The sequence below is a fragment of the Sarcophilus harrisii genome, chromosome 1 (genome assembly GCF_902635505.1).
Source record: "Sarcophilus harrisii chromosome 1, mSarHar1.11, whole genome shotgun sequence".
In the NCBI taxonomy this organism is placed as follows: domain Eukaryota; kingdom Metazoa; phylum Chordata; class Mammalia; order Dasyuromorphia; family Dasyuridae; genus Sarcophilus; species Sarcophilus harrisii.
Window position 1 is genome coordinate 329,865,573 of NC_045426.1, and position 13,643 is coordinate 329,879,215.

The following is a 13,643-nucleotide window of genomic DNA, read 5'->3' on the forward strand; positions in this document are numbered from 1 at the left end:
TTTTTGTCAATAGTGAGTTCTCATCCCAGTAGCTGGGGTCTTTGCATTTATCAAATACTAACATTTGCTTCTGGGTATTTTGCACCTAATCAGTTCCACTAGTTAAATTTCTCTATTTTTAGGGAATGCTAAATAGTTTTGAGAATTACTGTCTTGTAATATAGTTTGAGATTTGGCACTGCTAAGCCTGCTTTATTCCCCTTTCTTTTCATTGTTTCCCAAGACCATTGAGGATCTTTTTTTTCCTCTTCTATATGAATTTAATTATTTCTTCTAGTTTTAGAAAGTAGTCTGTTGTTAGGATGATTAGTATATCACTGAATAAGTAAATAAATTTAAGCAGTATCATCATTTTTATTGTATTGGTTTGGTTTATCCTATCCATGAGCAACTAATTTTTCCCAATTATTTAGATCTGTCTTTCTGTAAACAGTTATTTGCAGTTCACATAGTCTTCTGCTATGGGCAGACAGTTCTCAAGAAAGAAAGCTAGGTTATTTATAATCATTTGAAAAAAAATGCTCCAAACCATTGGTTGGTTGGTTGGTGCCCTTCCTTCTCGAAGAGGAGCAAAATGACATCACTATGTTAAAAATTGAGTTGCAGTGTGTCTGACTGTGTGGTTGATTAGATCAAACTGAGCTCTGCCACAGGTCAGACACAAATAGTCCATATGAACTTTTGGGGTAGCTTCTCTAATTTTGAGTACCTCATGTTTTTTGGGAGGTTACTTCAATTCTGCTTTGCTCACAGAGCCCAGCCTCTTCTCTGAGGAGTTCCCCAAGCTGGAAGTTCTTGTGCCAGTGTCTCCCATGTCATACAATTGATTCTAAAGTTCTTAAGAGAGACCTTGAGAGTGTCCTTGTATTGTTTTTCTGACCACTATGTGAGCCCTGTGTGAGTTCTCCATAAAGTAATTATTTTTGGCAAGTGTACATATGACATTTGAATAATGTGGCCAGCCCAACAGAGTCGTGCTCCAAACCATTATTAATTAAATAAATGCAAATTAAAGCAATTGTGCAGAGCTCCACTTCACACCTATCAGAAGAACAAAGGTGACAAAACGTAGAAAATGCCAAATATTGAAAGGTTTATGGGAAAATAGTTAATTTGATGCCTACTGGTAGACCTATAAGTGGATACAACCATTCTAGAATGCAATTTAGAATTATGCACAAAAGTTATTTAAGCAGTACATGCCCTTTCATACAGTTAGAGTATTGTTAGGCCTATGCTCAAGAGATCAAAGAAGAAGGAAAAGATCCTTTATGTACAACAACATTTATAACAGTTCTTTTTTTGTGGTGGCAAAAAAACTAAAAACTAATGAGATGTAGAAAAGTTGAGAAATAGCTGAATAAATTGTGCTATATGAATATGACAGAATATACTTATGCTATAAGAAACAAGGAAAGAGATGACTGCAAAGACATGAAAAATTTATATTAACTAATTCAAAGTGAAGTAAGCAAAAATAGAAGAATAATGTATATACTATCTTAATATTTTTAAAATGAATCATTTTGAGGAATTTTATAACTAATGGGATTGGGTAGAACTCAAACAATTTACATAATTATAACACTGTAAAAAGAACTTAGGAAACTTGTCAAAATTATGGTCTATATAATGGCTATTCATGATTCCAGAGGACCAACGATAAAAGATGTTATCATTACAAAGAGATGAGAAATAGTAAAATGGATATTAGCAAAAAAAAAAATTATTAACAAAATGATAAAACTTTAGGATTTCTGGATTTCAGATTCAGTTATGAATATGTTAAAAATATTCACTGCCCCAAATATTTTATTATTATTATAGCCTGAAAATTTTACATTCAACGAAGTAAATTATATTCAAAATAATCAATTCTAAAATGTTTTCCTCCAAAGTAGAAGCTTGCCATTTCATTCAGTCTGCCAATCTATATCCAGCTGCCAACTCCAACAACTTCTGGGTATTAAAAACGTGCCTTTAGAGATTTTTCCCTGTTACTTGTCTTATCAAAGGAAGATTTGTCAGCCATTATTTTTGCCATCCAGAAGAATCAAATCCTCTTCCTAAGTTAAAGTATTTATTCTTTGCTTTTTTCCTATTAAAAGTAACAATCCTACCCTTACTGCCCACATTTTCCTTTAGGCTCAAACTATATTAAAACCTCCAAGAAGGCAGAAGAAATCAATATGACAAAGCTTAATTAACTTCAGACAAGCAAAATTAATGACTTTTTGCTGTTGTAGCAAAAAGTCAGTATAAAAGTTTTTGTTATAGTATTAACTAAACACTAGAAGTTTTTTAAGATAAATTTTGCCTTTATTACTGATATATAAATTTTCCCATTTATTCCCATATTATAAATATTCCCATCCCATATATAAACTTCCTATATACAGCAAATTTCCTGTAAAAAAAAAAAACACATGAAGTGTGAATAGTTAATACACACACACACACACACACACGCACACCCTGAACCAAATAATTTTCCAACTGGTAAAAGTTAAGGCAGATGTGAAGATCATAAGAATTAGAACTGGAAATAACTTTAGAAATGAATCAATCTAACCCACTTAACCCATTTTACATTTAAAGAAACTCAAGTTCAGGGGGGTTAAAAGACTACAAGGTCATATGGATAGAAAATGAGAGAACTCAACTCATCTTTTAATTCCAAATCTACTGCTTTGTGAATAATAACAATAGCTCACATTCACATGGGGCTTTAATATTTGGCAAAAACTTTACAATGAAACAGCTTATCTTGGAAGACAAACCTGTGCTCTAATTTTCTTTTCAGGTTATCAAGCTTTAAGATATTGAGATAATTAAATTTTATGTGAAAGAAAGAATTCTTTTATATAAAAGAAAAGTATTAACAGAATTTGAATCAACAAAGAAAACTAAGAGTTAATGAGAGCAGGAATTATCTTTAAGACATCCCTGACCAATGACTTCTTGGTCTCTATTCAAAGATTCTTAGAGATAAGAAGCAGATTTTGCTTTTAGACAGTTCTAATCATGAAGAAATTTTTCTTTAAATCCAACTAAAATCTGCCTTACTGCAACTTCCATAAATTGTATCTTGTTCCCTTTTCTGAAGCTAGGCAAAATAAATTTATTTCTTCCTTCCACATGACAGTCTTTAAAATATATTAATTTTCCTGTTATTTCCTTTTTTCCCCAAATTTTCTCACTCTTAATTTAAGCCAAACATCCCTAGTTCTTTGAACAAAATTTTGAATTCTCTCACCTTTCTGGTTTATACTCCAAGAACAACTATTACATAAAATAAAAATTCAATGAAAGTGGGAAGAGGGTGGAATTAACCACTGAATTAACAAAACATCACCATTTCAATATAGAATATCTAGAAAAATGAACATTTCAAATTCAAACTGAACATTTTGATTCTGTCAATAGTAGGGAAAGGTTCAAATACTTACGATAAATCCTTGAAATCTGGAAAGACATACATGTGCCTGAAGCTGTCAATGGCTATTACAGGGCAATCTGCTGGTGTTTTTTGTATATGCAGAAGTGGATGTCTAAATTTATCACAATCAGCATGTAAAAAGTTTATTGTACCTTAAAAAGAAATAGTATTTGGAGAAGGTAAGAATTATTTGATATATTATTAAAATGTTAAAAGTAACATGATAATTCAAATAAAAGCCACTTGTCTAAAACGAAAATTCTTTGAAAGAAAAAAAAACTGAAGTAGATCACGAAAAACAGCTACATAAAGTTACGTCAAATTACATATGTACATAAGTGAAAATTGGAGTCTAAGCAAGGAAGGTATTATGGGGAACATGGAGTGGGTCAGGAGCTGCCCTAAAGTCTTAGAAATGGCAAATGGGCACTCTCAACAATTTTACTGGCACATTTGAGAGGCTAAAGGAAAAGTGGAATGAGGACTGACATCAGTGGGTACCAGAGCCTCTCATCGACATGAAGTAAAACATGAGACAATAGCCTATATGAGTTTTTGTGTAAGTCAGATTGGGGGGTAAGTGTGTGGTGTAATAGCTAGAATAGTGGACTCTGGATTAGGTAAGTCTAATTTTGAATCCTGCCGTAGATACTTACTAGCTACATAACCTCTGATTACTTCAATTTTGTCATTGTTAAAACAATGATAACAACATCAACCTACCAGAGTTGTTGAGAGAATAAAATGAGATAACATATGTAAAATGCTTTGCAAATTTTCAAGCAATAATGTTGGCTATTATTATATACTTGAAATACAGTATATAAGACACTGAAATGTAAAATCAATATCCTTGAGTTATTTAAAGTAATCTAGGAATTATAAAAACTAAGAATTGCACCTGTTTTCCAATGTACCTCTTAAAGCAGTAAATATTTTACTTTTAAAAGTGAAATTATATTTTATCAAATTTACTTAAGAGATTACAATTTGAAGTTTACAGTTCATGTCCATTTTTCTGATAATCTATTCTGCAGATTATCCAACTGTCCTATGAAGAGAGTCCCAATTCATTTATCTACATGGGAACCATCATCATCATCTAATTTTCTCTTTCTATTACATTTGGTAGTCAATCCAACTCAACTTATTAGGCAATTATTATGTTTATTGCACTGCCATATTCTTAATTCACTTTGTCTCTATAGTTTTCTAATTATATACTTCCTGATACTTCAAGGCCCACAATAATTTGAGAACTTCTTTTTGTGTAAAAATATATACTATTCGCTGACCAGACAGTTCTTAGTTACATGACTGTGGAACTTTAATTTAAAAAAAAAAAAAAGGAACTAAAAAGAGATCATTTGAGGGCTAAAGGAAAAGTATCTAAATTTATCACTTTCCCTCCTAAATTTGTTGTTTCCCTCAGCTATTTGATCTATGACATACTAATGACTGGAAGCTCAAACCAAAGAAATCTGTGCAATAGACCTAATCATGGCACTCTCGTGCTTAATATTCTTCAGTGGGCCGAGGACCCTTTACCTACTATATAAATACAAACTTATTAGCCTGGCATTCAGAATCTTATACAATTTGTTTTCAAATTATGTTGCCAGCCATATTTCAGTAGGAATGAATACCAATTATCCCTATATTTTAATGCTCAATCCAAATTAGACTTTACACAGCAATCTAAATCTCCTCTAGCCTCTTCCTACCTTCATCCTCTAGGATGTCCCCCAAGGCTGGAACAGGACCCCATCCCACCTCCTAATACCTTTCTTTTCCTTTGGAGCCCACCTCAAGTTTTACCTTTTTCATAATTCCTCCTGTCACAAGTGATTCTTCTCTTCTTTGACTTTCTCAAGCCATTTTCACTTTAGTTCTCCTCTTCATTTTATCATTTTCTAACCTGTGTAACAGTTACTTGTATATAACTTCTCCCCTTATTAGATTATGAGTTCCTTAATGGAAAAGGCAGCATTATCTTTTGTGTGCCTAGTTCCTGGTTCCTGGTTCAGAACCTTTTACATAATACATATGTTGAACTGAACTGAATTGTCAAGAGAATCAATGCTTTTTTATTTCCTTTGTTAATGTTCCCCTCTATTTGCTTGCTAAATTATGATTTGGCTACATATCTAAAATTATTGATTAGATTTTCACATGTAAGTTCCATACCAAACATTTTTAAGTATACTTGAAAAGATAGCAAAGATAAAAGAGAAACTTTGGTTAACCTACCCTTTTCGCTTATTAATTGTCGGGCTACTTCATTTTGGAATACATCTAAACTCATTGTATCCTCTTTCATGTGGAAAAGTATGAGAAAAGGCAGTCCTTCTTCTGTCAATTCCTGTACATAAAGTATTAAATGAAAATTGTTATAGCTTTTCATTTAGTTCTAGTTATATTCTAGAATTTAGTAGAATAGAAATATTTTTAAAACAACCTAACAAAAGCAGCATGCAACAAAACAAAAATCCCATGGGAAAACAGTCTAAATATAAATATTGATAGCATTACTCTTAAAGCAAGAAGGTCCTAAGTATAAATAAAACAACTATTTATCATCTCTGACTTTTAAGAATTATAAGAATGATAGACTGGGGCAGCTAGATGCCACAGTAGATAGAGCACCAACCCTGAAGTCATGAAGACCTGAGTTCAAACCCAATCTCAGACACTTAACATTTCCTGGCTGTGTGAAGCTGGGCAAGTCGCTTAACCCCAATTGCCTCAGCTGGGGGAAAAAACAGACTAAGTCCAAATCATGGTCCATCAAATTCAAGAATCTTTGCAGGTAGCACCAAGAGATATTCTGCGAGGTACTATTATTGTCTTAAGGGACATAGCCCTAAACATTCTTGACTTCCTTTCATTCTTTATCAATCTGTACATTATTTTTGAATCTATCTTCATCCAAGTTATTTCTCCTTCTAGTCCTATATTTTGAGATTCAATGACCATAAATAAAGATGGCAAGAACATTGGGATTAGAAAACTTACATTTTGCCAAAGATTAGTTGAGTAATTTTGGACATATTCAACTCTGGCTGTTTCTCTATTTCTAAAGTGAAAAGGATTAGACTCAAAGATCTTAAATGTCCTTTTCAAGTAAAAAAAAATTGTATGATTCTTTGTTTACCCTATCCATACACTTCTTACTTCTTTAGATTTCAATCATATCTTTTGTCAATTTTCATCTTTTATTGATTTTTTAAAATGACTTAGTAATCTTGAAAGACCAGTCAGCATTAGATGGTTTTATTTTGTATTTTGGTGTCTGGAGATAGTTATAGATTCCATTTAAAAGTAGACTTGTACACTGCTGGAAAAAAAAAATTGCTTATTTCAGATAGCTGCAAGATTTGAACAACTGTTTTTATCAATCAAGAACTTCTCTCCTATTCAATTCAATCAGTAAGTGTTCCTTGAGCAGCATTATGTACCCAACAATACAGAAATTATAGATTAATATAAAATATGGTCCTTATCTTTAGGGAATTTATAATCTAATTAGGGATGTGACACTAACTGATAAAATAACTAAAATGAAACTAGATGACAAAATATACTATAACTGAATATTAATACACTAGAATTCTGGGAAAAGGTGAGATTTATATGATTTAAAGTAATTAGTCAAGGCCTTGTTGCAGAGACTAAGCTGAGCTAAGACTTGAAAGATGAATATGATACAGACAAAGAGAAAAAGAAGAGAGGAAGAAAGTTTTCCAAGTGGATGGGGATCAAAAACTACAAGCAGAAAGGCACAGGTATAAAGAGCAATAAAAAAACAAACATAATCTAGGATCCTTTCCATCATTTTTGGAAGCTATGAAGACTTGTTTGTCAAAGTCAAACAGTTTCTAAATGTCAGAAATGAGATCTGAACCCATTTTTTCTGACTCCAAATTTAGTACCTGATACACTTCCTGACAGCATGCCCAGTACTAAATGCACAACTATTCAATCTACCTCTCTATATATGTAATATATCAATTATATATACCTAAAATATATCAAAACATATCTAAAAATAGATACATACATATCTTTCTTCTTTTGTCAGGATCTGTGGTGTCAATGGTATGGAGAATTCCCAGAATGGAAACCAATGAAAGTCAGAAACTATTTAGCCTCAGAGAGCCATGTCTATACCACTAAAAGGTAAAATAATTTCTCTTCCCTCTCTCCATCTCCCCCCTTTCCTTCCTCTCCCTCCTTTTCCTTTCCTTTCCTTCATCCATCTCTGTCTCTCTCTGAAAGAAAATATCAGCTGGCACTTACTTATTGGTCCTTTTTGGATTAGGGAATCAGTGTCTTTATCTACTGGTACTAGATTCTTTGGCTCAAATAGAACTATTTGGAGAGGCCTCTCTATTACATAACTAAATATACTCCTTAGCAGGCTAGATAAATCAACCAATGTGGGTTAGTTTGCACCAGAAAGGAAGGAGATATGCTAAGACAATGATGTGTAAGACAGGATTTTGATAAGTTTATATTCAAAACAGATGTGTACAAAAGCAAGGGTACAGATACTTAACCAAGAGCAAATACAGACAAGTACCATTTATTTGTAAAAAATGGCATCACAAAAACTAAAATTCAAAATGAGCACAGTTTTATGGAAAATGCTGAAAATAATAAAATGAGCTTTAAAGTCTATTTTCCAACAAGAACAGGAAAAAAAGGAAGGAATAAGCCTATTGGTTAAGCTGGTGACATTATGTTAATGGATAGCAAAAAAATAAAAAAGTAAAAATAAAGCTGCTTAACTCTCATTTTGGCTCTACCTTCTCTGTAAAAAAGAATGATGGAAGTAGAACAAATATAGTTAAAAGTAAACTACAGCCAATGGCTGATGAGGATATAGGGAGAGAATACTTAGTAACTATAAGTTCAAACCTCTTAGTGTGGACAAATTAGGCTGCAGGATGATCAAATAACTCAAAGATGTGATATGAAAACCAACTGGGGTAATCTGTGAACTATAACTGAGAATATGAAGGGTGTGCTATAAGACTGATGGGAGAATTTTCCTCAACTCTTTTTTTTTTTTTTTTTTTTTTTTTAAAGGGGAAAGAAGGTAGATTTCTGCCAGCAACAATGAAGCAAACAAAGTCAAACTCAGGCTAAATTCTAGAAATCCTGAAAATATGGCTTGTCAGCACATAAGAAGATAAGTGAAGATCATCAGGATTCTAGAATTCCCTAAAAATAAATTATGCCAAACCAAGCTTATTCCTGATTATGATACATTTAATGGATTCTTAATGGTCTGAATTAAATTGAATGCTATAGATGTCCCCTATCTAGATTCAGCAAGGCTAGGCTTTTTAAAAATCTCTTATAATGCTCTTGTGGATAAATATAAAAAAAAAAAAGTGGGCACTGTACATTCATATATAGTTTAATGACAGAGTCCAAAGAGAATTAATGAATCTCTGCCCATCTGGTAGAAGATCTCTAGTTCCGTAAAGCTTTGGTGTTCAATTCTGTCCTGATCACTACTGTAATCAAGGGATTGCATGTCTTTCAAATTGGAGAAAGCACAAAGCAAAGAATACTAATATACTGGATAACAGAATCAGAATCTAAAAGACCCACAATAATGTAAATTCCTAAATTCAAGTTTAAAAAAAAAAAAAACCCAAAACTTTAACTTCAAGCATAGGATGGTAGAGATTAAAGATAAAAATGCTTAAGGTCCTAACTGATTGAAAACAAAACCTGATTCAACAATATGATGTGAATACAATTCCTGTCCTTTGCTTGCCAAACCACACCTGAAACATGTGTTTCAGTTCTGGGTAACACATTTTAAGAGGGACTGTGAAAAACTGGAAGGTGTGCAAGAAAAATAAAGCAGTGAAAGGACCTGTTAAGTGAAACAAATTTGGGGATGGAAAGAGACTAATTCTTGGAAGTCATCAGGTTGAACCCAAGAAATTTCAGGGAATGGTAGAATGTGAGTGTACAGGCTGACTATGTTTGAGGTTCATTTCAAGAAGTCATCTCTGAATTAAGAAATGACACTTCTTCTAACTGTCTGTTGAGTTTTGGGGGATAGTGTTTCTGATCCTAACAAACCCTTCAGGTTAAAATGGAGTAGCTGAGTCTTGATGGAAGCTTTTCATCAGGAACGATGTTACCAGAGTTTGGGGTTGTTGTAAGACTCAAATGATATAGCTCACATAAAGAATTTTGTAAACCTTAAAGCAATATATAAATTCAAGTTATTATCATTATATTGGAGTAATAAAATAAGAAAAGTTGAAAATTAGATAATATGCTCTATGTATGGGAAATGGCAAGAAAAATTTCAGGATGTGAAAGCAATGTAATAATATCCAATAAGGAATGATAGACAGGATAAATTCAGTAAAAATAGGAAGGCATTTACAAGTGATACAGGTTAAAAAATAAAAACAACATGAAAAGCAATGTGTTTGTCATTGAATTTTGCAATAAAGTCATTCTCAAATATACCTGTGCATTCCTTGCACTGAGAAAATATCTCCTATCATCTCTGCCTGTCCAAATCTTGCCCACCCTATGAGCTGTAGCTCAAATGTCATCCCAAATAAGCAATGGGTTGTTTATGAAATGCCTACTACACTAGGAAATGTTGAAAACAAACCAGTTTGTCCTCAGGGAGCTTACAACTTAGGAAGGAGAGACAATGTGTATATTTTAGATATAAACAAAATAACTTGGTGGGGGTTTGGGGATGAGGTGAGGTTGAAGGCTTAAGCAGCTAGAGGTCTTGAAGATGATATGCGCACTTGAATTGAGTGAACCTTGAAGGATGCTAGAAATGATTCTAAGAGGCAGAGGCCCAGAGAGGAGAGATGGAGTGCTTGCTTGAAGGAAAAATCAGAAGGTTAGTTTGGTTGGACCACAGAATGAGTGAGTAATGAATAATAAGTCTAAAAAGGTAGAATGGAGCCAGGTTGTAAAAGACTTTAAATGCCAGAAAGAGGAGTTTAAATTTTATCTGATACATAAATAAATTTTTAGTAAAAAAGGAGAGTGAACTGGTCAGACCCATACTTTAGGAAAATCACTGTTGTATAGAGACAAGGCACCAGAAAGAGGCTATAATTAGGAGGCTATTATAATAGTCTAGGTCAGAGGTGATGAGTGCTAGTGCTTCATCCCTGATATGATCATTTCTGATATATTTTGAGACTGCTACTCACAATCTTCGTCATTTTCTTGCATGAGATTTAATAAATGAGTCTACATTCTAAATTAGTGAGACTTGCTCTTGGTTTCCATGTCTTTTCTCTCAACAAAGTGATGACTGCTTGTTGACTAAGGAGTTTTTTAAGGTTCTTTGACTTTCTTGAATAATTGCTTTATAATAATTAAACTTCTATAGAAAAAATTGTCCATTAACAAGTACTCACTAAATGCCTATTATGAGCCAAGCATTATGCTAAATAATGGAGACACAAAGTAACAAACAGCTCCATGATAAAAGTCTTAGTGGAATATATACTTTTATATACCTCCCTTCCCTACCCCCTCCAACTTAAGCAGTTTATTTAAAAAGGCTAGCTCAATCCAACATCATACTTTGGCAAATGACAACTTTAATGTTAACAGAAAATGCTAGGATCCTACTTCTTCAGGTTTTTGATGTTCATGACAATAAAGAATAACAAAACAATTATATGATCAACAGAGATACACAAGAGGTACAAAGGGTGTATGCAGGAACAGCATGATTGCTTTTTCATGCAGACCTTGTATTGTGGTTGTTTTTTTAATTGTTTTTACTCTGCTATGTGTTCCTTGCCAATGGGGAGACTAAGAAAGGCCTGACTTGTGATAATTTTAACAAGCAAAGAGACATGAAAAAGTTTTATAAAATGTATCAATTGGCCATAAAGATTACTAAGTTTAAAATCTTTTGCATGAACAAAATTAATGCATCAAGAAATATGAAGTATGTATGGGGAAGAAGGGGGGGGGGAGTGATGTCCAAAGACAGATGTTAGTCTAACGGATATAAAAGTATTTACAAAAAGACTTTTTATAGTAGCAAAGAACTAAAAGTAAAGTGAACTCCCATTGATTGGAGGAAGAGTTGAACAAACTCTTCAAACTCTGTGGAAGATGAATGCAATAGAATATTTACTCCACTGCTTTAAGAAAAAAAAGAATATAGAAAGAAGAGATCATATTTACTGATGCAGAGGGAAATAAGTAGAATCAGGAGGCCATATATAATGTTCTAAATAACATAAAAGACAATAATATTTAAAGTCACATTAGAATAACAATCAGTACAGCCACAAGTCTTGACAAGATTTTTTTTTAAATTAAAGATTTTTGTTTTCAAAATATATGCATGGATTATTTTCAACATGATTCATCCTTGGCAAAACCTTGTGTTCCAAGTTTTTTCCCTCCCTTTCCCCTCCCCCCTCCCCTATGCGACAAGTTAAATGTGCAATTCTTCGGTACATATTTCCACAAATATCATGCTACATGAGAAAAATCAAAAAAAAAAAAAAAAAAAAAGGTAAAAAGGAAAAAAAGAGAAAGAAAAGAAAATGCAAGCAAACAACAACAAAAAGAGTAAAAATACTATGTTGTGATCTATACTCAGTTCCCACAGTCCTTTCTCTGGGTGCAGATGGCTCTCTTCATCACAAGACCATTGGACCTGGTCTGCATTATTTCACTGAAGAGAGCCATGTCCATCAAAATTGATCATCATATAATCTTGCTGTTGCTGTGTACAATGACCTGGTTCTGCTCATTTCACTTAGCATCAGTTCATGTGTTGACTTAAGAAGATTAATGAAGAACAACACTTACTTCATGATTGGCAGAAAAGATAGTAGCATATACATGCAGAATAACATGCAGAATAACTTTTCAGATATGGTTAAGACACATCTGTTTGTTTTGCCTAATTATATTTCCTTTTTACAAGGAGAAGTTATGAACTTACCAAGGAATAACTAAAAGGGCATTAATACAACTTTTCTTCTTTTGTCTTTTGAAAAAAAAAAAAAAGATTCTTGCCAAGAAAGAGCTGTGGTTCAAATTTTTGTCTATTGCATTCCACAATTGGGACTTCTAAGGCATTTTGGAAAATCCTATTATATTGTACAAAAAATCATAGCACAGTCAATATAACTTGAAATGTTGTGATAGTTAACCTTTCATCTTTAGAAATATTAATCACAATATATGGGAATTTCTTTCTTTCTTTTTTTTTTTTTTTTTTTTTTGCAACACTAGCTTATTCAAACAGAACCAAAAAATAGTATGAAGAAATAGAGAAATTCAAACCAAAACTTTAAACCAAAGTTACTATAGACTTATGATAATTACTGTGGAAAAACTACACTGAAAATGCTCCATGACAATATAACAAAAATTAAACACCAAACATCAGTTTCACATATTGAAATGCAAATTAAGATTTTAAAATTCTACTTAATAGTTTCTGGTTAATGCTAAAAATGCTAACGTACTGTTAATAGTAAATTGTACAAAAAGTTCAGAATAAAATATTTATTCTTCCCTTAAACAGATCACATGTATCCACTTTGACATTCTCTACAAAACCTGAAATACAGGAGGCACTAAAATACTGAGGATTATAATTTAATTTTACAGAAATTCTGTAAAATACTGTGCCTCTGAGACACTGAATATATGTACAGGATAATCATTCAACTTTGTCCAACAGTATTTAAAACAAATTTTAAAGATTTCTTAAAAATTCTTAATCATACTTTTATAATTTTATCTCTGATGTGAGAATCTGTTATAGAGAGCAGCTGCTAGAAATAAATCCAAAATCAATAACAATTATCTCAAAAATCTCAGGATACATCAAACATATCTAAACTGTCTTCATTTCCCACTACTTCCCTATTTTTACATTTTTTTCCCCTTAAGAAAGCAAGCAGATAGAAAAATAATGGTAAATCACTATCTCCAGATACAGATGAGCAAACTGAGATATGGTGATAGTGATTTATTATTACTTATTCTGCTATTAATTTATATGATCCTTAAGCTGAATTGACAGTATCCTCAGATTTCTTGTCTTAGCAAGTGCTCTTTCTTCTATATCGAAGAATAATAAGAAAATATCATCCTTATATAGGCGAAAGAGGTGAAAGATCCACTGATTGATGTCAGAGGATCAGGACAAAGA

General features: G+C 32.5%; 1 protein-coding gene and 1 long non-coding RNA gene across 4 annotated transcripts in view; one reads left to right on the forward strand and one right to left on the reverse strand.

Annotated features, from left to right (window-relative positions):
* ERP44 (endoplasmic reticulum protein 44) overlaps positions 1 to 13,643 on the reverse strand; it is a 119,463-nt gene that overhangs the window by 22,023 nt on the left and 83,797 nt on the right. For all 3 annotated transcript variants that reach the window (XM_031945543.1, XM_031945544.1, XM_031945545.1), the window contains exons 9-10: positions 5,690 to 5,801; positions 3,450 to 3,591 (exon numbers count right to left, since the gene is read on the reverse strand). In XM_031945543.1, coding sequence (XP_031801403.1) covers positions 3,450 to 3,591; positions 5,690 to 5,801 — 254 coding nt within the window. The remainder of the gene's footprint in view (positions 1 to 3,449; positions 3,592 to 5,689; positions 5,802 to 13,643) is intronic.
* LOC116420470 lies at positions 7,539 to 9,125 on the forward strand. The gene is made up of 2 exons (XR_004230801.1): positions 7,539 to 7,618; positions 8,531 to 9,125. It is a non-coding gene; the product is annotated as an uncharacterized LOC116420470 (long non-coding RNA).